This window comes from Pseudonaja textilis, chromosome 1, assembly GCF_049901715.1.
Source record: "Pseudonaja textilis isolate UNSWEBS1 chromosome 1, rPseTex1.2, whole genome shotgun sequence".
NCBI classification, from domain to species: domain Eukaryota; kingdom Metazoa; phylum Chordata; class Lepidosauria; order Squamata; family Elapidae; genus Pseudonaja; species Pseudonaja textilis.
The window spans coordinates 54,842,515-54,864,249 of NC_141990.1; the positions used below are offsets into that span (position 1 = coordinate 54,842,515).

Here is a 21,735-nt window from a genome sequence, read left to right on the forward strand (position 1 = left end):
CTAAGATAACAGTCTCTTATAGAGGCATTTCATCTTCCATTGTGCAGAGTTTTCTCATATTCAAGTTTCTTACATTCCACATTTCCACTGTGACTTCACAGTTGCAACTTGATATTTTTCTGCATGCAACATCAGCAACTAGACATCCCTAAAGCTTTATTATAACTGCAGAAGTACCATTATTACTCTGAAAGATCCTCAGTTGTTCCTCAGTAATATGGTGAATGCCAGTCAACTTGAGGAGCCCATCATTTGGCACTATATTGTCAATTACTTTATTTTGTATATCTGTATGGTTTTCCTGATGAAATACAAGAGTGGTTTATAACTGCCTTTTCTCATGCTGTTTGCAATGGATGCCTTTGAAATTGTTACTAAATAATCATTTGCCTTCCTGCTTACTTTTACTAGTCAGATGGGATGATGTGCATAGCTTGGGTGACCCTGCTGGGAGTATATGCTCTTGACATACATTCTTGCTGTTCTCTGCTTACTCCTTCCTGGAATATACACACATCTCTGCCACAATAAGGCAACATGGCAGGACTTAAGAGGCAGAGACATTTCCTGCTATGTATCAACTGTGTAATCTAGTGCCCTCAAGGCTAAGCTTGGTGATATTTCTGTTACTATGATCCCAATGCATTTCAATGGCACAAGGTTGGTAAGGCTGCTTAATTGACTAAATGACATGAAAAGGTATTCATTTTAATTATTTTAAATATTGTTGCAATTTAGATGCCATTGCATCTGTCCTCTGGAACATCTTACCCTCCCACCCCAAGTGGGGTCATCTCTGCCAGTTGGCTAGGGGCTCCAAAGGAGGGGTTTTCACATTGGAGGTGGCTGATAAATTAACAATACATTCCAGCCCACTTCTCATTGTCAGCATTCCAACTAACAAACTCCAACCCAATAAACTCCAAGGCAAGCATTTTCTCAAAGTTCCATTTTATTAGAGTTGTCATATTGGCACATCTGGGAAAACCCAAATCGGAGAGCTCCCGGTTTTCCCTCCCAAAAGAAATTTAAAAATCCATTCCCCCGCACCCACCAATCCATCACATTTTTTGAGTGCAGAAGCTGCTGGACCAAATGTGAGTTTATCTTGTGTTGATTTTGCTTATCTGTGTTCCTGGCGTCTTCCCAACCGTGTTGATTTATTGCTGTGCTTTCACATCTGGAATTCTTGCTCCTGCCCTATCGGAATAATTACCTCATTTTGCCTTGATTGGACTTATAGCTACAGTTTTTGTTGACCACATTTTGGATTTGATTTTCTGCAGCCAAAGACTGTTCCTGGGGGAGTTTTTCTCCAGCCAGAAGGTAACCAGGACACTGGGGGCAAGGTTGGAGCTAATAAAGGGTTTCCTACTGATTATCTGACTTTATGCCACTCCTTTGTGCCAGACCCCAGGTCATCACAAGCAACATTTCAAGTAAAATTGTGAATAACAGTCTTAAAACCCTTCAGATATATTCTTCTCTGCAATCCTTATAACATTATGCAGAACAGGCCAGCTTTGTAATTCTTATTATTGTGGTTGGGAAGGTGAGAATAAGCAATAAAGATTTAATTAGGATCATCTTATGAATTCATTAGAGAGGCAAGATTCAAACCTGGAAAAATATGGTCTCGTTACTTTGGACCATAGAATATGATTCCAGGATTAGATCCTGCCTGTGACATGATAGACAGTCATTTTTTCTCCAAACAGCCAACAGATTAGATGTAAATTTCTGGAGTCAGAGCAAATACAATAATTAACAGGTAGGCTTTAATTATCTTTTTAGAAATTAAAAAAAACCCACTATATGTGTGTGGGCAGATTGCGATATTTTCTAGCTGCTTCATCCCCCTCCTCCCTCCCCGTCCCCAAAGACATTAACTTCTTATACTCTCATTACAAAATTTTGAATGAATATTTTATTTGACTTTTAAAAGCCATCATTCTTTATTGGGAGAAATTATAATTGGTTTCTCAAATCCTGTCCTACATCTTGCACACAGCCTAGTAATTTATCGGTTGAAACAGAAATAATGTCACTGTGGCAAAATCTACAACACAGCACAGGGTTAAATTTCCCAGAATCAAGAACGTGCTGTGGGAAATTTTGTGCCCAGTTCCAATTACTCTTTTAAAGTAACTTTTTACATGTCCAATTAATTTTGATCTACACTCTACTTCTCCACCATTCCCACCCACCCCACACAGCATGTATTGCTCCCACAGGATTTTGAAAGGTTAGAACAGAGGCTAGTTGAAGTCTGAAGACCATATAAAGTTATTTATTTCCTTTTAAAAAAGAAAACCTCAAGAACTTCACAAAGGCAAAATAATATTGGAAAACTAGCAATAAAAATAGGCTCTAAAATATTTTTGTAATACTGCCAATATTTACACATATGTCCTTATTTTATGTTTTGTATGAATCATCTCAAAGTTCAGATGAGAAAATACTTATGAAAATTGTAGAAGGGGATTCAAACCCTTGCAGGTATTGTCTGATCTCACAAAGCAGAAATACCATTTCAGTTTTGCTAGCAGGAGAGAACACTTTTTAGGGAAGGACATGGTTTATTCATCCTGCAACAGATTTGCATTTTTAAGGCTGTTTTATTATTCAGAAGAGACCAAGTTTAGAATGTTACTGATAGTTATTATCTCCTATTAACCTGATAAACATATAAAGGTATCCAGGGGCCAATGCAATTTTGAGACAATCTTGGGAACATTTGTTAAATAATAGGAATGATAAGCATTAAAAATTTTGATTGCACTATAAGACAGACAGACAGCATCATCTTATCCTAAGCACTCTAGGACTGTATATAGGTACTTCTCGACTTATGACTACAATTTGAGCCCAAAATTTATGTTGTTAAGTGAGACATTTGTTAAGTGAGTTTTTCTCCATTTTACTACCCTTGTTAAGTGAATCATTGCAGTAGATAAGTTAGTAACCCAGTTGTTAAATGAATTGGAGTTTGCTTGTCAGAAGGTCGCAAAAAGCAATCTCATGACCTTGGAAGACAGCAATGGTCATAAACAGGAATCAGTTGCCAGGCATCTGAATTTTGATCACATGATCATAGGGACGCTACAAAAGTCATAACTGAAAAAAGGTTCATAAGTCACATTTTTCAGTGCTGTTGTAACTTTGAACAGTCACTAAATGAATTATTGAAAGCCGAGGACTACCTATACAGTAAGTAATTATTTAAAAAAAAGTAAATGAGTCTCCCACTTCCCGGGTTTAAGTCTACTGCTGACAGCAATAGATTCTTTTGGAGAATAAAAACCAAAACTAAAGTTCAAATGATATTTCATATCATTGAATACAGTTTTCAGGCCCTCATAGGGAAAACAAAAACAAAATAAAACAGAACACTAGATCATATTTAAAAGGTAATGACCAGCTAGACCTCTGAGGATCAGAGGAATAACAAGGAAAAGAATTGTAGTAGTTGGTAGATATGTAATTTGATATGGACCAACTAGACAGGCTGACTCATGAAATATGCTATCTTTTGAGAGCATGAATCAGAACAATTGCAAAGATACTTCAAGATAATTTTAAGGTATCCCTTCCTGCTCTATCTTCTGGGGACAGACAATGTGAATTTCACCCATGTGAATTTCTATCACATCCTCTCTGACTTTAGAATGTTAGAAAGAAACCTGAATCAGTCAATTTATAGTTCCACATCATTATTCATTGGTTAAATTCAACTGGAGCCTAATTGTGGACACAACACCATGTGAGGTTCTTTGCTTTCCAAGGACTTGACGTACCATGACATAGCAAATCTGTACGTAAATGCTTTATTGCAATACACATCTTCCCCAGCAACAGGCTATTGCTCTGAATCAACATTCGAGACCAGATGAAGTTGCCACAAAAATATGTATTTAATACTCAGTCCTTTGTACTCTGTCTTTCAATATTCAGTTCAAACAAAAATCTCAAATCCTACAAAGTAGCATACATTTGCCTTTTTCCAAAAGTTCTAGTTGGGATGAAGTGCTGTCTCAATGCGGCAACTCCTTTTCTAATAGCTACCAAGCTCTTGGCAAAATTCCAAGCTCCATGCAGGACTCCTACCAGAATGTCCTGCTCATCATAGCATGTGATTCAGGCAGTTGAATGAGTCCTGTTGCCTGCTTGTAACAGCTGCCAATCTCCAGACATTGCCTCCATTTCTCACCTTTGGAGATAACCACTTGTTAGGAATATGAGTCATCTAACAGCTATTTGGGTTAGAAATATATAAACCAGGATAAACATTTTAAAACTGTATCTTTAAGAAAATGCCAAACTGTAATTAGGTGTGGTTTCTCAAATGGCCATAAGATAAAGCCAGAAACCTGGGTTGTCTTAGTCTGAATCTCAGAAGAGAGTGTGAGTGTATTTCTGTTTCCTTCTGTTGGAAAGGATTGCCGTTCCTCCATTTTTCCTAATTGACTGATATTCCTGGGTTTAATGTAAGTCTGTTACTGAACTGCTTTTGACACTGGACTTTGTTATTGAATTATCCCTGGATTGAAAACTGACGGATTTAATGTGTGAATGACTTTGGACTGCCTATTTTGAACTTTGCTCAAACCTTTATTGAAAGTAAAACCCTACGTTTACTGTACAGTGTATCTGTATGCTGTGTGTGTATTATTCAAACACTATTCTCTATACGTCTCTCTGTATGCGCTCATTCTCCTAACGGGGAATTACCTCAACACCACTCACTTTGCTCATCATTTTTCCTCCTACATCCATCCCACTTTCCACACTCTGTTTTTGGCATTTGCTTTTGTAAGCTAAAGGCTTGGGTTCAGTGAGGCTGCCTCTGGACATTACCACATTCTTGAAACAATCAAGGAGAGCTTGGGTGCTTGGGAGTAACCATATTGGGTGCTTGGGAGTAACGAGTTATCTTATGAGGGAAGGTATGAATGCAAGAGAGAGGCCTTTCTGCATGAATGCAGCTAGTTTCCAAAAGAGCAAACAGCAACCCCAAGTTGACTCCCTCACAGGGAAGGAGTATTTGACAATGGGGTCTGTAAAGGGCAGCAAAGGTAATAAGGAGAATTATAAAGGGAGACTGTAGTAAAAGGAAAATATTTAGCCTTCATAAGACTATGGACAAATATGAATGTACTCCTCAAATACCTGAAGATATCATACAAAGATCTATTCATCATATTTATTTATTTCCAGAGAGAGACCTCCATCAAATCTGTCATATCAAAATATAGAACAAGAAATAATAGTTTAAAATTACAGGAAGAAATATTCCAGTTAAATTTCAAAAATACTTCTTATAGTAAGAGCAATTTGACTGTAAGAGCTAAGAGACAGATTATGAATTCCTCTACATAGGAGGCATTCAAAAGAAATTGGACAGATCAGAGATGCTTTAATTTGAATTTCTGCACCAAGCAGAGGGTAAGACTTAACCGCATAAATGTTCCCATTATAAGTCCATGTTGTTGTTGCAACATCTCAACCAGAGAACAACTACTTTGGGTGTCCTTGGGGATAACTGCTGGATCAAAGTCTGAGACAAACATTCCCCTAAAACAATAAAATTTTAGCAAATTGTCATCCTTTCCCGGTAGTGTTTTCACGAAATTGCAATGCTGTTTCCTCTAAGCACCTCATCATTCTGACCTGGTGACAAAGAAGCCTTCCAACTTTCCTGTTTCTGGGAAGGCTGTCACTAAAAAAAATAGCATTTGGTACCTGAAGCATTAACTTCAAGGGATTCTGGTTGCTAAGAAATTCTGAAGTACCTCGGACCTCTTTCTCCCATTTGATTAGGTACATTGAGGGGCTGGCAATAAAAGTACTTTTTATTTCCATTATAATCATGATATGTTAGTAGCTCACTGTTCATAGCAAACTGTTGAAGATTGCTCACGTTCAGAAGTTGTAGGAGCTTTACTACTCTCAACCAGTGCGCATCCACAAGTCGTAAAGTTGTCAAGGTTGGAGACCCCTGGTCTAAATGACCTAGAAAGTCCCTTCCAACTCTGTTATTCTGTTAAGATCTCAAATCTTCCTCCTTGCAGAAATCACATGCAAATTCTGGATTAGTCTTCTCTGGATTAGTCTTCTCTTTTAGTGGTTACAATCATGTAGTTATGCCAAACCCATTATTTCCCTGAACAGTGCTCCACATAAAACCTTTTTCTTTATCCCCAATATCTCACAAATAGTTATTGGTGAGTATGTAGCCTTATTCTATAAGTCTCACTCTTGCCTGTCACTCTTGAAGTCAGTCTGCACAACACAATCCCCATGTATCTTTGTGTGCTTTTAACCTTATGGCATTTCTTAATCCCATTCCTGATTCTCTTACTTTTTCTAGTGTATCGGCGGAAACACCAAGAGCTGCAAGCTGTGCAGATGGAGTTACAGAGCCCTGAGTACAAGCTGAGCAAGCTGCGCACTTCTACAATTATGACAGACTATAACCCCAATTACTGCTTTGCAGGAAAAACTACTTCCATTAGTGACCTCAAAGAGGTGCCCCGGAAAAATATTTCTTTGATAAGGTAAACCAATCTGCCTGGCTTCCTTATGTTCACATTTAGTCTGCTAGAAATGTGGGCACACCAATTCACATGTGTGCACCTTTTGTTTACTCTCAAAAGTCTCAAATGGAGTGGAGAATATAGTTGAAATCTGAATTTCTAGTCTGATCTAGCCGTTCTTAAGATTGACAGTTAAATCTGTTTCCTGTGATTGATTGAAAAGGTCATCTTTTCTAGGAGTTGAAGTCCATTTATTTTAAAGACAGTGAGATTCAGAAACAGTTTCAGTTTAATACATTATTGGTAGCTGCAAGGTCATTTTGACTTGTAAACTTACAGGGTAATAATGCCTAATTGCTGGCATGCCATGCAGCCCTAATTCACTAAGAAAGCAAAACATCAACAACTGTACTCAAAACCTTAATCAAATGTCTAGAAAGTGTAATATAATTCAAGCACTGCTTCTAATGTATTGTATCTACTCAGGAGGGGCATGAAAGACAAAGCAAAACCTTTACCACATGGCTTATTTGATTCTGGATGGAAAAGCTTACATAATAAAATATATAGATACCGCATAAGAAGAACCCTACTGGCAGAGCCCAGCCTATTCCCACAAAGCCTATTAGAGGTCTGTGAATTTCATAAGCAAGACATACATCCAATAGGACTCTGCTAATTGTGTTCCACAGAAAAATTATGTGTGTGTGTGCGTGTGTGTGTTGTGGCCCCGATTCCCGAGCCTGTGCTGTCAGAGGAAGAAGACCTGGAAGATGATGATGAGGAACTGGGAATGCCTTCCTTCCCAGGACCTTCCTCCCTGATAATGCCTCAGGTTCCATCAGACAACCGAGAGGAACAGTCTGAGATTAATCAGGAGGAAGGCATATTGGAGCAGCTCCTGACAGAGAGTAAAGAGGAAGAGTGTTGGCTCAATCCTAAGCACCGTCGTAGGGAGAAACGTGAGCAGCAACGTAGGAGGTGTGGGAGAGTCAGAGAGTGAGCTGAGTCATTAAGCGACACCCCACAGGGGATAAAAGTGGGTGTGTTTTCTCCTGAAACTTTGTACAGGACAAAGTTTAACTTGACTTCAGCTTTTCTTCTTCTTGTGGGAATACCAAGAATATTATCAGTTCCAAAGAATTAACACTGTGAAGTCCGAGCCAGCTTGCCTGCCTATGTTGGTGTGAGTTTGTACTCTTTCATATTTTGGGAAAGAGGAAAGGCGAAACAGAACATATATATATGTGTGTACACACACACACACACACACACACACACACACACAGATATATATATACATATATATATATATATATATATATATATATATATATATATATATATATATATAAGTTTTGTATTATGTATGGTATTCAACTTTGTTTGGGTATTTTCCCACGTCATTATAGCTGTGCTTTTAAAGTTTTATAGTTGTGCTTTTAAACCCGAAACGTTACAACTTTAAAAGCACAACTATAATGACATGGGAAAATATCTGAACAAAGCTGAATACCATACACATGTGTGTGTGTGTGTGTGTGTGTGTGTGTGTGTGTGTGTATTTTCATAGATTTTCACAGGTACAGGTATGTAGGTCTAGGTGTGCTCGGGTCTTTTCCCATGTAAGATTAAGAGATACTCTTAATCTTACATGGGAAAAGACCCGAACACACCTAGACCTATGGGTGTGTGTGCGTGTGTGTGTGTGTGTGTATAATAGCCATGTCACTATGCCTTACAAAGACAAACCACACAATACTTCCTTACTAAAGATATCCTGTGGAGACTGATTCTGACTACAGTTACTATTTTTTCCAGAGGCAGGCTAATGTTTTTTTCTCTGTCATTTTTACTATTTAATTTTCCACCTGAAATTCCTAGTATTCCTATTTCCTAGGGCACAATCCAGATATTTATTGTTTAAATGTGTAGTTACCTTCTACCCAATCAGATCACTTGACTGTTTAATTCATATTCTGGCAGCTAGAGACATGGACAGATTTTTTTTTTCTCAGAAAACCTATTCAAGTCATTTTCTACTGACTTCAACTCCCAGAATTCCTGAGCTAACAGGACTGGAGGAGGAAAACTGAGTGTTGAAGTCCACGTCTTAAAGCTGTCAAGTTTGAAGACCCCTGTGATAGTGTCACATCCATCCATATTCAGGACCCTTTCTCTGCCACTAAACTGTACTTCTTTCAAAGCAAGTCTCTTAAGCAAGTGAGAAGACTGGGGGAATTTATATTGGGAAAATATAGAAAGGAGCTTTTTAAAAAATAACCCTCTTCAATAGTGTCCCATTTGAACTACTTGGAAGATGCTATAAAGTTTTTTTTAATCTGGAAGGATTATATAACACACACACAAACACACACACACATTGATACACACATATATATATACGTGGATATACAATGCAGGAGAATCACAGGTCAATTTCTTTCTTTTCAGGGTAACCTGGTAATGAAGATAGGTGCTATCCCGCTTTCTGCCAAATATTGTTAGTAAATGTCACATGATTGTACAAAATTGTAAAACTTCTGCCTCTTCCATTTGAACTGTGCTTAGCTTTCCATCCTTCCAGACCACTGACCTTAACATTGATCCTTCTTATTTTGCTCTACAGACACTGTGCACAAAGTATGCTGATAGTTTTCTTAGGAAAAACCAACTACGGCACTTTTCACTTTGTGAGAAATTGCATTTTGAAAGTATGCAATATACTAGGAACAAAAGTAATACTATTTAAACATAAAACTAAATCAAACATTGAAAAGAACTGAAGAAGAAAGCCTCTTGATAACTCATCATTCCACTATTGGGTATTGATTTTATAAGTTCTAGTTATAAAATTCTGCAAGATCAGCTTTTCAAGACAATGCTACGAGGCTCAGAAAAACCATCCTCTTCTTCCCTCTTTATATTAGTTTGTGGAATAAAAAATGAATTCATTTTTTTTATCTTGTGTTTTCCCACAGTTGCTTTTCTTGGAAGGGGGTTATCTGTGATGTCCTCTTTTTTCAGTTTCTTGCTGTTTCCTGCAGTTTTGAAGAGTGATTGTTATTCTCTCCTATCCGTATAAAACCAGCCAAATTTTACTATTTCTACACACATGGAAAGAACTCACTTTCCCCTTTAATACCCTATAAGCAGCCCTACATATTTTTTTAAAAATGCCTTTAAAAAGTTTGCAAATGTTTCAACTCAACAATCCCCCAACCATGTTATGCTTCTGAACATATAACTACCTCTTGGGATTTGGTTGTTGCTGCATGTACAATATTTTTTTAACACTTTTATTAATTGAATCCTGAAATGAACAGTGACAGAAAATCTGTATAATGAGCACACGGGAGAATATATATAATAGAAAGGTGTATGATTTATTTATTAGGTTTTTTTTTCAATTTTCCTAAATAATTAACCCTCCAATCCTCTTTATGAAACTTGCGCAGTGTCTACAGCAGAGGTCTCCAAACTTGGCAACTTTAAGACTTGTAGATTTCAACTCACAGAATTCTGGGAGTTGAAGTCCACAAGTCTTAAAGCTGCCAAGTTTAGGGACCCCTGGTCTACAGCAATAATGTTTAGGCCCAGATGTAATGAATCTTACATCTAATATAAAATTATTTCTTTCCAGTTTAAGGACATAAAAGGCTAATATTACAACCAGAGGACTGTAGTTAACAATTGCAAGAGCAGTTGACAAAGAGATCAATATGGTCATTTGGATGGGTGACATCTGTCAGGAGAGACACAGGAGGGATTTGATTTGATTCATGTTTCTGTGCCACTCAGCATTATTTTTAACACAAGCAACTGTAGTTTTGTTCTGAATACCTGGGTTTAGAATTAGTGGCACCAGATGAAATGACTGCATAATATAGTTTCCATCTGATCCAAACTTCTTTCATACCTTCCCCTTAGTCCTTAATTTGAATGCCATATTAAGGATCAAGGCTGAACAGAAGATAACATTTTGAGACATCTCTTTGCCCTTGTTGCTATTGTCCTATAAAGTCCCTCCTATTTGGTTCCATCTTCTTTTCAAGATCTCCTTGAAGCTGGTGAGGTTCAAACTGAGGTTAAACATGTAGCAACAGCAATAGCATTTAGGTCTGCTTTACAGTACTATCTGGGTGGCTTACATGAAATGGCTTTATTTTCAGACCCTCATTTTGCTGTCCACAAAAGGATGGAAGGCTGAGTCAATCTTGAGCTCTGTCAGGATTGAACTCCAGACTTTGGGCAAAGCATGCCTGCAATCCTACACATAACCACTTAACCACTGCACCACCAGGGCTCCTGCATATAGGATGCAGATGGCCTGTTTCCTTTTTTTAATTCTAAAATAAGCAGAGTAACAATCAACATAGACATTGTCTACAATGCAAAGAAAGATTTTAATGCTTCTAATCAGCTGCTTGCTTTCTGAAAACTAACCCTGTACATGGAGGTAGAGTGGAGTTTCCGTTGGTGCCAACATTAATAAGATCAACTGCATTCTACTTATTTATTATATTGTTGAAATGGTTTCTGGATGGCACTACTGAAGAGAGATGTTGCCATGAAGCAATCACAATGTACATATTATAAAAAGAATCAGGTTTTAGATGTCACAAGATTTAGGGGTGGTGTGGTTGAATTTCTGACATTGCTTGCTGGTTTGTTTTTCTTAGTACAAAAAAAACTAGCATACCTATCTCTTTTGGAAACTATGGCATTCTAGTACTTTTCCCACCTAATTCACTGGAGGCAGTAAAAAATAATGAACTAGAACTGGAATGTAATTATTGACTATGTGAGAGCCAATAAATTGGCGCTAACAGTTCCACAATATTTTTAGGCATTTCTAAGAGTGCCTTCTAATCAGCCTTGGCTGGCATGCCAACTTGCATTTGTAATGTAGTTTTTATTACCCTGATTTGCTAATTTCTAAATTTTAGAATAACACACTCTACAGTAATATATTATCCATGAGGCTTCTTTTTACAGATAATATGAAAACTGCAGTTATTTCAGATAACTGGGAAATAGGCAGTTCTCCTCTGTTTAAATATATGTGCTGTCTTGATTCCTGCTTATTTCAGGATCCAGAATATGGGTTCTTATCTTTCAAGGTCTGTATAACTTGAAAGAATAAGAAGATCTAGCATTTCAGTGGGAAAAGATTCTAACATAGTTGATATCCTGCTGTGCTTGGGTTTTTTTTTTAACCTGCAATGATGCCTTTTCTTTCATAGAATATTTAAATATTGAACTTCCTTACAGGCATGTGAATGAAATCCATTCTAGCATAGAAAACCATGACTGAATCTCATCCATTTTAAACCTAAACAATGTAAACCTATGTATTTGGTACTTGATAAGAGTTACATGAATCTTGTTCTCTAATATCAAAAATTGTTGTTCTTTTGTGTATAACAGCTGCTGGTATTACAAATGAAAGAAGAAAGACTGGCAGTGATATGACTATGTGGGCATAGTGAAATTGACTCCTATTTTTAAAAATATCTCTTAGAGTAGCTCTTTTTTTAAATATTTCCCTTGAGTAGCTCCTACATTGGATAGTAAGACTGCATTAAGAAATCTCTCACTATTTACATAATAGTTCAATGCAGTTAATAAAACACCAAGACTTTTCTATTTGAACATTCTAGTATATACGGTATTTAAGAATATATATTGTAAGAATTGTGCCTTTGGGTTATGTTAAAATCATCTTCCCTCTTCTGGTTTTGTCAGGGGTCTAGGCCATGGAGCTTTTGGGGAAGTATATGAAGGCCAGGTGATTGGGATCCCCACTGACCCCACTCCTCTTCAAGTGGCTGTAAAAGTAAGTTTCAGTGAGACAAATCTGCCTCATGGGACATGTCACATAAGGAAAGGGCTACGGTTGAGTTCATTTTCTACTTTCTCTGAGGGGAAAAATGGTGAATGTATTCCTGATTATAGACATTGGAGGTATTACGAATCCCAAACTGCCACTCAGATTATTATTGCTGAAGTTCATAAAAGTTATTAATTTCAATTCATTGGCGTGTTTTTGAAACTCTGGTTCTTTCAAATATTACTGATACCAAGCAGGAAATACTTGGACTATGTTCCCTTCTCTCCAAAAGTATTGTCATTATGACTCTGATAACTTCTATATCAGTGGCTATTGTCCATGCTAGTTGGAAATTATGACCATTTAATCTAGCACCTATACAACTATCCATTTGGGAAGTTGGTTCAGACTTTTGCTATTTAACATCCTTATCCTGTCACAGTTCACCCCCCTATGTTGTTGTTGATGTGCTAACTGAAAGCTAAAGTTTTCTCAAAATAGTTCACCCCCCTATGTTGTTGTTGATGTGCTAACTGAAAGCTAAAGTTTTCTCAAAATAGTTGAGTGATGGAAGAAAATGTTTGTGGTGATTATTGTCTGAGACATATGTATTAAATCCAGTTTTTTTTCTGATAACATGTCATCTTTCTCAACTTGGACTCTGCAAATAGTGTTGAACTACATTTCTCATCGTTCCACCCAGAAAGCTAAATAGTTGAGTTTCTTATATGGAGTTTCTCTAGAGAATTTCTAATAGGGAGTTTCTAAAGATTTAGGTATCTTTTAAATGGCTTAGAATAGTCTTTGGAAAGTTGATATCTAAAACACTTTCCACATGAAAGAAATTTCACTTTCCCTCTCTTCTTTCTTGACTAGACATTGCCAGAGGTTTGCTCAGAGCAAGATGAGTTGGATTTCCTAATGGAAGCTCTTATAATAAGGTGTGTTAATTCAAATTGGTTGCCTGCTTTTCTACTTCAAATGCATATATACCAGTATTAAAAGCACTGGTCATTTTTACTCTCCAGCTTTTATACAGATGAATCACATATAATGCAGTAAAATTGTCCAAAGCAATTGCATTTCCCTTATTTTCTTCAAACTTCACAATTTGCTTATAAAATAATCTTCTGTCAGTACTATCGTTCATAAGAGATAGGATTAGTTTAAAATCACCACAGAAGACAGATAAATTTAGGATTATCTCCTAAATATAACACTGAGGTTATCTTAAAAATCTCAGATTTTCTGGTTTGTTAAAGAGTCTCTTAAAATTATAAGAATACTTGAAATTCACAGAGTAGTAAAGAATAACATTTTAGTGAATGTTGGCTTGCAATATTCTTCTATACTCCAATCTAACAGCAGTTTTCTCTTGACCACCATACTGCATTGATTTGGCTTAACACAAATGTTGATCTGTAATTCTATAATGTCCACTGAGAGCCAAATGTGATAGGGACTGAAGTCCAATGCACCAGGTCAGCAAGAGAGCTAAAAAGTGTGTGTGGGGGGGGGGGGAGGCTTGGTTAGATAAACAAATCACAAGGCTCAATCTGTGTCTTTTGCATTTAAAGTCTTTTCCCCTCAATCTTCCTTGCAGCAAGTTCAATCACCAGAATATTGTACGCTGCATTGGAGTGAGCTTACAGGCTCTGCCTCGCTTTATCTTGCTGGAGCTTATGGCTGGAGGAGACTTGAAATCTTTCCTGAGGGAGACACGGCCAAAGCCGGTAAGAAAGAAAACAAATAGTTCAGCATAGTCTCAGCTTCCAGCTCACCTTGAAAGTTTTACCTAACTTAAATGTAGCCTAGTTCGTTTTGCTAATGTTCCATATTTGTTTTTAAAAGCTGCAGCGCATTACAAGGATTTTTAGTACTTTGACCAATTAAATTGAGCAGGTCTTATGTTACTGATTAGGGAACTGAACAATAGATTGATTAAGTGATCAACTCACCAGCAGTTACTCTGAAGGAAAGTTGATTTAGCATATATTTAGGACCAATGTTTCACACTTAAAGTGAACCAACTCTAGCACCGCTACTGATTCAAAGAGTAGCCTGCGCTAAAAGAGAAGGAACCATTACTCCTCTATAAGAGCAACACTATATAATTCCAGGGACTATTCTTCGCTTGTGCAACTCTACCAAAATTCTACCCAGCTTGTGGGGCAAATTCAGCCTTCACAAAGGGAATTCTGGGAAGTAATGATCTGGAGAGCAGTAGGTTAGTGAAGGTTATTATATCAGTTGACTCAATTAGGCATTGTTTTCATGTTTTCCAAGTAGGACAAAAGACTACTTGGAGTGGGCTACCATTGGTGAATCTAAAGAATAATCCTCTGCACCTTGAACATTCAAGGTATATAGGATTACTTCTCATGCATAAACAGCATTGCTGAAATAAAATCAAGAAGATATAATTCCCTTGTTATGGTTGAGGTGTCATATCACCATTTTTGTGTTGTTCCCTCACCTCCGCTGAAAAATGTACTATAAGATGCCAAGCTATCTAAAGATTTGTTGTTCATTTTAATAACATAGTAGCATGAGATTTTAAAGCTGTTATACTGTAGACCAGGGGTATGAAACTGGCGGCCCATGAGCCAGATGTGTCACACACAGGCCACATCCACCCCAGCTCCACGAAGGGGAAAAATGTCGTGAAATGTCACGTGATGGCAATGTGGTGCCATGAGTTTGACACCCATGCTGTACAGAGTCTTTTCTACTAGTGACCAGCACCTTCTACATATAAGTAATTTGGGTTTTCCATGGAAAATTAACTCTTCCAGAAGCCTTTGAAGAATTATACCATTGGTTAATTGTGTTGCTGCTGTTGCTGCTGTTAGTGTTAGTGGTGATATTTTTATTTTATTCAATATTATTTTGTACATTATGTTGTGGCATGTCTCTCTCTCTCTCTCTCTCTCTGTGTATGTGTACCATTGACGTTTTATTATAGCATACGCTATGTGGTTAAATCTGTGGCATAGCCTCTCCTTGAAAATTCAGGGTAAAGGAGCAAACACAACTTCTGTAGGTAATTAGTTTCCATGTCTAACATTCAATTGGACTTGGCTTCCTGTAACTTAAATCCACTGTTTTGTGTCCTGCACTTTTGGTGATAAAGAGGTCTTGACCTTCTGTGCATCATCCTTTCAGATATTGAAGTGTGCTATTACATACAGCTCAGTCATTTCTTCCTCAAGGCTAAAAATTCTCAGTTCTTTTAGCTTCATAGTTTCTAGTTTTTCTAGGCATTCTAGTTGACAAGAGGGGAAAAAACAAGAAAACATACTCATTTCATTGTGAATGAAACATTTTTTAAACAATCACTTTCACATCAGACTTAGCCTATGAACAAGAAAAGCAGAAAAAATGAATTCCCATGCACATGAGTTTAAATGCAAACATAAAACCAGAGACAGATCTATGAACATCTTTTAAGACATAGACTACAACAGGCAACCTTTCTGCAACTGTTGAATGCAATTTTCCACTAAGGCAGGAGTGTCAAACTCACATCACAGTGGCATCACGTGATGTATTGGGTCTTTTTTCCCCTTCACAAAACCCATCATGGCCATGGCCAGCATGTGACGCCTCCGGCCCACAGGCCAGGAGTTTGACAACCCTGCACTAAGGAATGTGGCAGCAGTGCAGTGATATCACCACAGAAGACAGAATTCCTTGGAAGAGGAGAGGTTGCCAAGAGTCTGCAACCAGAAACAGAGATCAGAAAATGTCTACAGAAGCAAGGGAGATTTTTCAAGGGAGCTGAGAGAGAGGAGAACAAGAGAATAGGATACTGAAATAATCACATCATTAAACCTAAATTAATAATCATTACAAATCCAGAGAGGTGAATATGTGATGTTTGTGTAGATCACATGATGCCCCCGGTGTGAAGGTTGCTCACATTAAGCATCATCTAGATAAGCTGCTGGATAATGCACAGAAAGCAGTGGTAATGGTCCACATTGGCTCCATGATATTAGAATAGGGGTGTAAAACTGGCAGCCCATGCGATGGATGCATCACAGGCTACACCCATCCCAGCTCTGCAAATGGGAAAAACGTCACAAAAGTCACATGACAGCAACATGACGCAGCGAGTTTGACACCCATGCATTAGCAAATTGATGTGTCTTGGAATGATAATACCAGGCAGAGATGCTGAAATGTGTTAGGCACTGCGAAACTTTTTGGCACAAACCAAATCTCTAAAAGAGACATACTTCCACATGAACCAAAATAAAACCAAACTGCTCATACAGTAACATCAGAAAGATACTAAAGCAGATTTTAAAAACACCTCTGGGGAAAGGTTAATAGATGATGGATAAGATCTAGTTCAAAAAGGTGGAGATGTTTCAGAAAACACTTTAAAGGTGCAGAAACATAAGTTAATGGATGGATATGAGAGGAGATGAAAAGAAGACCAAAAGGATCATAGCACATTTGAAAAAGAACATGGTATATAGGTGTCCACATCAGAGGTGGTATTCAGCAGGTTCTGACCAGTTCTGGAGAACTGGTAGCAGAAATTTTGAGTAGTTCGGAGAACCAGCAAATACCACCTTTGACTGGAGATTTTACAGTATCCTTCCCCTACCACGCCCCCCCAAGCCACGCCCACAGAACTAGTAGTAAAAAAAAAATTGAATTCTACCACTGGTCCACATCAATGCTAGAAGCCTCTGAACCAAAGCCAAATTATGTATTGTTAAGAAAAAGTACTGGTTAAGATGCTCATATGTAAAGCTAGAATTAGAATGTTGATATATGAGCATTGGCATTGTTTTACTTTTAGGCGATTGGGAGCTTTTTTAAAAAAAAAACAAATAAACTTTTGACACCTATTTTTTTCTTCCATTTAATCATGTCCAATTTTTGAAGACTACATGGAGAAACCTCTTAGCAAAGGTTTTCAGAAGTGGTTTGCCATTGCGTCCTTCCTAGGGCTAAGATAAAGTGACTGGCCCAAGGTCATCCAACTGATTTCGTGCCGAGGCAGGACTATAACTTATAGTCTCCCAGTTTACAGCATAATGCCTTGCCCACTGCATTACCCTTTATTATACAGAACATATAATTTTCCTTTAAACAAAGATTTTCCTTCTAAATGCTGGAGGCACCATTTTCAGTAGCTCTTATGGCTACAAAAGAAGCTGAATGCTGCCTGTTATGATAAACTGAAAACTACTCAAACCATACTCTATTTGGTTTGGTTTGGTTAGCTAGACTTACTTTTTTTTTTTCAACTCCTCCAAGTCCATTTCAGTTTAATTCAGAAAGTTTTTAATGGTAAAGTCTTATTGCTGCAAGAATATGATGCTAATAGAGGTAGAAATACAAGACTATTCATATCTTCGGAACTGAAATGAGCAGAAGCTCAGAACATAAAACTATTTCTTAAGCAGTTAAAAGCTTTTTGTACATTAGAAAAGCAATTGGGAGAAGTTTTGGGGAAGAAAAGCATTTATTTCTCTCCATTGTATCGTACAGCTTGGTGCTCAGAGTGGTGATTATGCTGAACAATGGAATCAATTTGTTTTGCAGTCACCTTTTACAAAGTTTGACCTAACAAGGGAAGGTGTTACTTTAACTCTTCCCAACCTGATCCTGCAAATGGCAGCTACATCCTTTCTAGCTGGCTGCCTCATTCTTTCATCTGGGTGAAGAGCAGCCAAGAACCGGAAAATGAATTTCCTCAGCATTTCAAGGCTACCCCTGCACTCTGCCTCTCTCTACAAAATGGGTGCAAACGCTTCACATCTCAAACAAATTACTCTGTTAAATTGCCCTTGGTGGAGAAAGAGCTTCTACTTCAACAGACATAAAATAAAAGGCAGTACAAGAGGTTTTCTGTTTCCATTAAACCAAACTGTGACAAAAGCTTTGCATGACATTTTTACATAAAAGGTATATAGTCTATTTTCCATCATCCCCAATCCCCAAAGGTCAACTGTGCTTCCTCATCATGGCATGGAAAGGGGGTGTCCCTGGGAGGGATGAGTAAAGAACATCCGGAGAGTATGTCAAATGTATATTTCTCAGCAAGGTCACCCGAAGCATCAAGGTCATCCCATCTTCCCAGTTAAAACAAGTAGGTACCTATACTGGACAGTAGCATATAGAAAGATTCAGGAGGCAGATGATCACTTTGGTGACAATGGAAAGGCATCAAATCATACCGCATAGGTAAAAGCCATGGTGAACCACTCCTACACTTTTAACCAAGGAAACTGCAGTGATAGAAAATATAAAACAATTGACTATATAGTATCAAAGTAGGTGGAGGGGAGGCAGGTCAGATGGTACTCAACATGGTACTGAGGAAGAGCTGAGGTTCTTTTAAAATACTAATGGTGTTTATGACATAGCTGGATTAAAGCCTTTCACATTTCTAGTTCTTGATGTGGCCATACAGAAGATGGAAATCCAAAGCATCTCTCTTTGAAGATGGAACAATTTCACAAGCAATAAATAAAGTTACCTTATATTTTTACACAGTAAAAACAAAGAAAATGCAAAAAGTTTTTTTTAACTGTTTTAACTAGTCACTGATACACCAAATGGGAGCAAAGGAGAAAAATATATAGAGATATTCAAAACAGAAACAATGTTTTCAAAAGGATCTCTCTCCCTCTCCCTCCTTCCCTCCCCCCCCTCTCTTTCTCTCTCTCTCTCAAAAAAAGGGATAATGCAAGATTGGAGCAGATAACAAATGGGGATAGATTTTCTCCTAATATAAGGAACTTGCCACAAGATGTATCAAACATAGAGTAACTGAACTTTCAGAACAATAATAGATATACTGCAATGGACACTCCAAACATCTCAAAAACACATTGAAGATAAATATCCCTAGTACAATGCTAAGTAGACATTTACTCAGGGGTGGGATTCTACCAGTTTGCACCTATTAGCTAAAACAGGTTGTTAACATTCTAAGCAGTTTGGAGAACCGGTTGTTAAAAGAAATTACTGGCCTAATCCTGTAAGGAAGGCAGGAAGGAAACATTCTGGTGTTGCTTACAGAAACTGCCTCTCCGTTAACCCTTATTACATTCTTGGCAGGACTAGACTTCCTGTTTTAGGAATGTCTCTGGAGTTTTTTTCCCCTCCTTTGCTGGTACTTTGCTTGTGTGGAGTGACCATTTAAAGTTACAATGGCACTGAAAAAAGTGACTTATGACCATTTTTCACACTTACGACTGTTGCAGCATCCCCAAAGTCATGAGAGGCCAGGGGAAGAGATGCGTGCCTCGATGTGAGTGATATTGAGTCAGCTACACCCAGCCAATAACATGACCACCTGTTGTAATGACAAGGCAGTCGAGTTGTTTGATCATGAACAACTGAATCATGATGATCTTTATTGGAGTCTAGTCTTGCATTTATACACATTTTTAGTTATCCTCCATCACTGGTTAACTTTGGTTACTGCTTAACTTTCATTACTGTTTAGCACAGTAATCCATACAATTAATTATCTCTAGTTAAAGTCTAACATATGTTTACTTCCTCTCTCTAATCCTCCTTTAGATTAGTGACTTTGTTTACCTGAGTTGTATTTGCTTGGAAACATTCTTTATCTGAGGTTTGCCATCCGAGATTGGAACATTCCTGCAATTACAACTCTACAACCACCAAGCCATGAACACCCAGTCACATGACCACCAAGCCACTCCCATCACCTAAGCCACACCCACAGAACTGGTTGTTAAAAATTTGAATCCCACCCCTGCATTTACTACTTGTTGAATCAGAACTCCCGGCATGATTGACTTTTTCCTAAACTTGCTCTTTGGTTTTTTACAAATTCTTAACCTTTAATTGGGGGTGAGGGTTGCTTTTAAAGCCTACTCCTTTAGCTCCTCTGGGGATTCTTTTCTCGGAGTGGTTTTTTTTTTTTAAGATAAGGTATTTTTCTTTTTAGCAGAAGTAGGGAAGGGAATAGGGGTAGCTTTGCAGAGGGAGATGGGCAGCATATAAATTTACTCTATAAATACATGAACTGGAACATTTCACACTCTGATGTATTGGCCATTTAGGATAAGAATCAACAATCTGGAGCCTTCTGTGAACGTGAGTGTGGATGTGCTTATCTGAAAATTTTCTATAATCCTGAAATACTTACATTATTTGACCCTTTACTTCCTCATTCATTCTTAGTTCTATCAGACTGGCAGAGATTGTTTTATTGCAATATTTTCCTGCATATGGTTTTTCAGGTTTCCTAAAAAGGACAACTGTCTAGTAATTATTTAACTCCATGCTGGATTTGCAAATGTAAATGTTTTGCAAAAGAACATAGAGACATCATGTTTCTGCTTGGAAAATAATGAGGACTTAGGAAATCAGTTGGAAAAAAATAAAATAAATAAATATAAAAATGTAAAAAATAAAATTTCTAAAAGGAATTGGGGGAAATGTAAGTGTTTTGGTACCATAAAATAGGGTGAGACTGGCTCAATTGTACTGATATTTTTCCAATGAAAAATATTTTTTGTTTATAATCTCCTCTGCCCCTGGACTATCAAAATCTAGAAATGCTGTTTATCATGCCAGAAATAATTTCCCTGGTGGTCTCTATTGATCTATATCTGTACAGGATCTGATTGGAAGAAAATCTGTCTTTCAAAACAGGCAGATCATTCTGTCAAATAATTTCCTGGGTTCTTGAAATGTGGGGGAAATGTTTGAGAACTGGTTTTTTTTATTATATAGTTTCATGCTTCCTCTTCAGAAATTTAGGTTCTTTAGTAAAAAAAAATTTAAAAGGTGGAAGAGAAGCTAATTTGAGCACTAGAAATTAACATTGATGATGCACTACCATATATTTAGTTGGGAATGACTTCAAAGATTGTTCAGTCAAGCTTCTGCTGATTAGAAAATTTGTCCCTTTATTCATGCTTGCTTTGCATAGAATTGTTTATTAGCAACAAAGAAAGAAGAGACAATGGGATGCCCAGAAAACAAGAGGATAGTCCCTGTGAAATGCAGGGATCAAGACCTTAGGAAGAAGCATTTAGAATTGCTAAAATGTGCTGGAGGAGGAGGGGGAATATATACACTTTTGAATTGTTTAGCAACAACTAATTCTAACAGATTCTGAGATTGCCCATTAAAAAAAAGTATCTTGTAAGCCCTTTAAATGAATTCATGCTCCTGAAATAATTCTTTGATTCTTCCTTTCAGACCCATCCCTCCTCGCTGACCATGCTGGATTTGCTCCACGTAGCTCGTGACATTGCTTGTGGTTGTCAGTATTTGGAAGAAAATCACTTCATTCACAGGTCAGTAGGAAAAGCTGTTATTACAGAAGGACCATTCTCTCTCTCTCTCTCTCTCTCT

At 37.6% G+C, this 21,735-nt stretch overlaps 1 protein-coding gene across 2 annotated transcripts in view; it reads left to right on the forward strand.

The window, feature by feature from the left end:
- The window catches only part of LOC113433073 (ALK tyrosine kinase receptor), a 36,040-nt gene that overhangs the window by 1,994 nt on the left and 12,311 nt on the right, over nucleotides 1-21,735 (forward strand). The window contains exons 1-6 of one of the 2 annotated variants that reach the window (XM_087934726.1): nucleotides 1,211-1,326; nucleotides 6,371-6,557; nucleotides 12,285-12,375; nucleotides 13,246-13,310; nucleotides 13,973-14,102; nucleotides 21,580-21,677. In XM_087934726.1, coding sequence (XP_087790852.1) covers nucleotides 6,409-6,557; nucleotides 12,285-12,375; nucleotides 13,246-13,310; nucleotides 13,973-14,102; nucleotides 21,580-21,677 — 533 coding nt within the window. In that variant the 5' untranslated portion in view covers nucleotides 1,211-1,326; nucleotides 6,371-6,408. Of the gene's footprint in view, nucleotides 1-1,210; nucleotides 1,327-6,370; nucleotides 6,558-12,284; nucleotides 12,376-13,245; nucleotides 13,311-13,972; nucleotides 14,103-21,579; nucleotides 21,678-21,735 lie in introns of those variants that run through there. The other variant, XM_087934733.1, reaches the window with a different exon arrangement.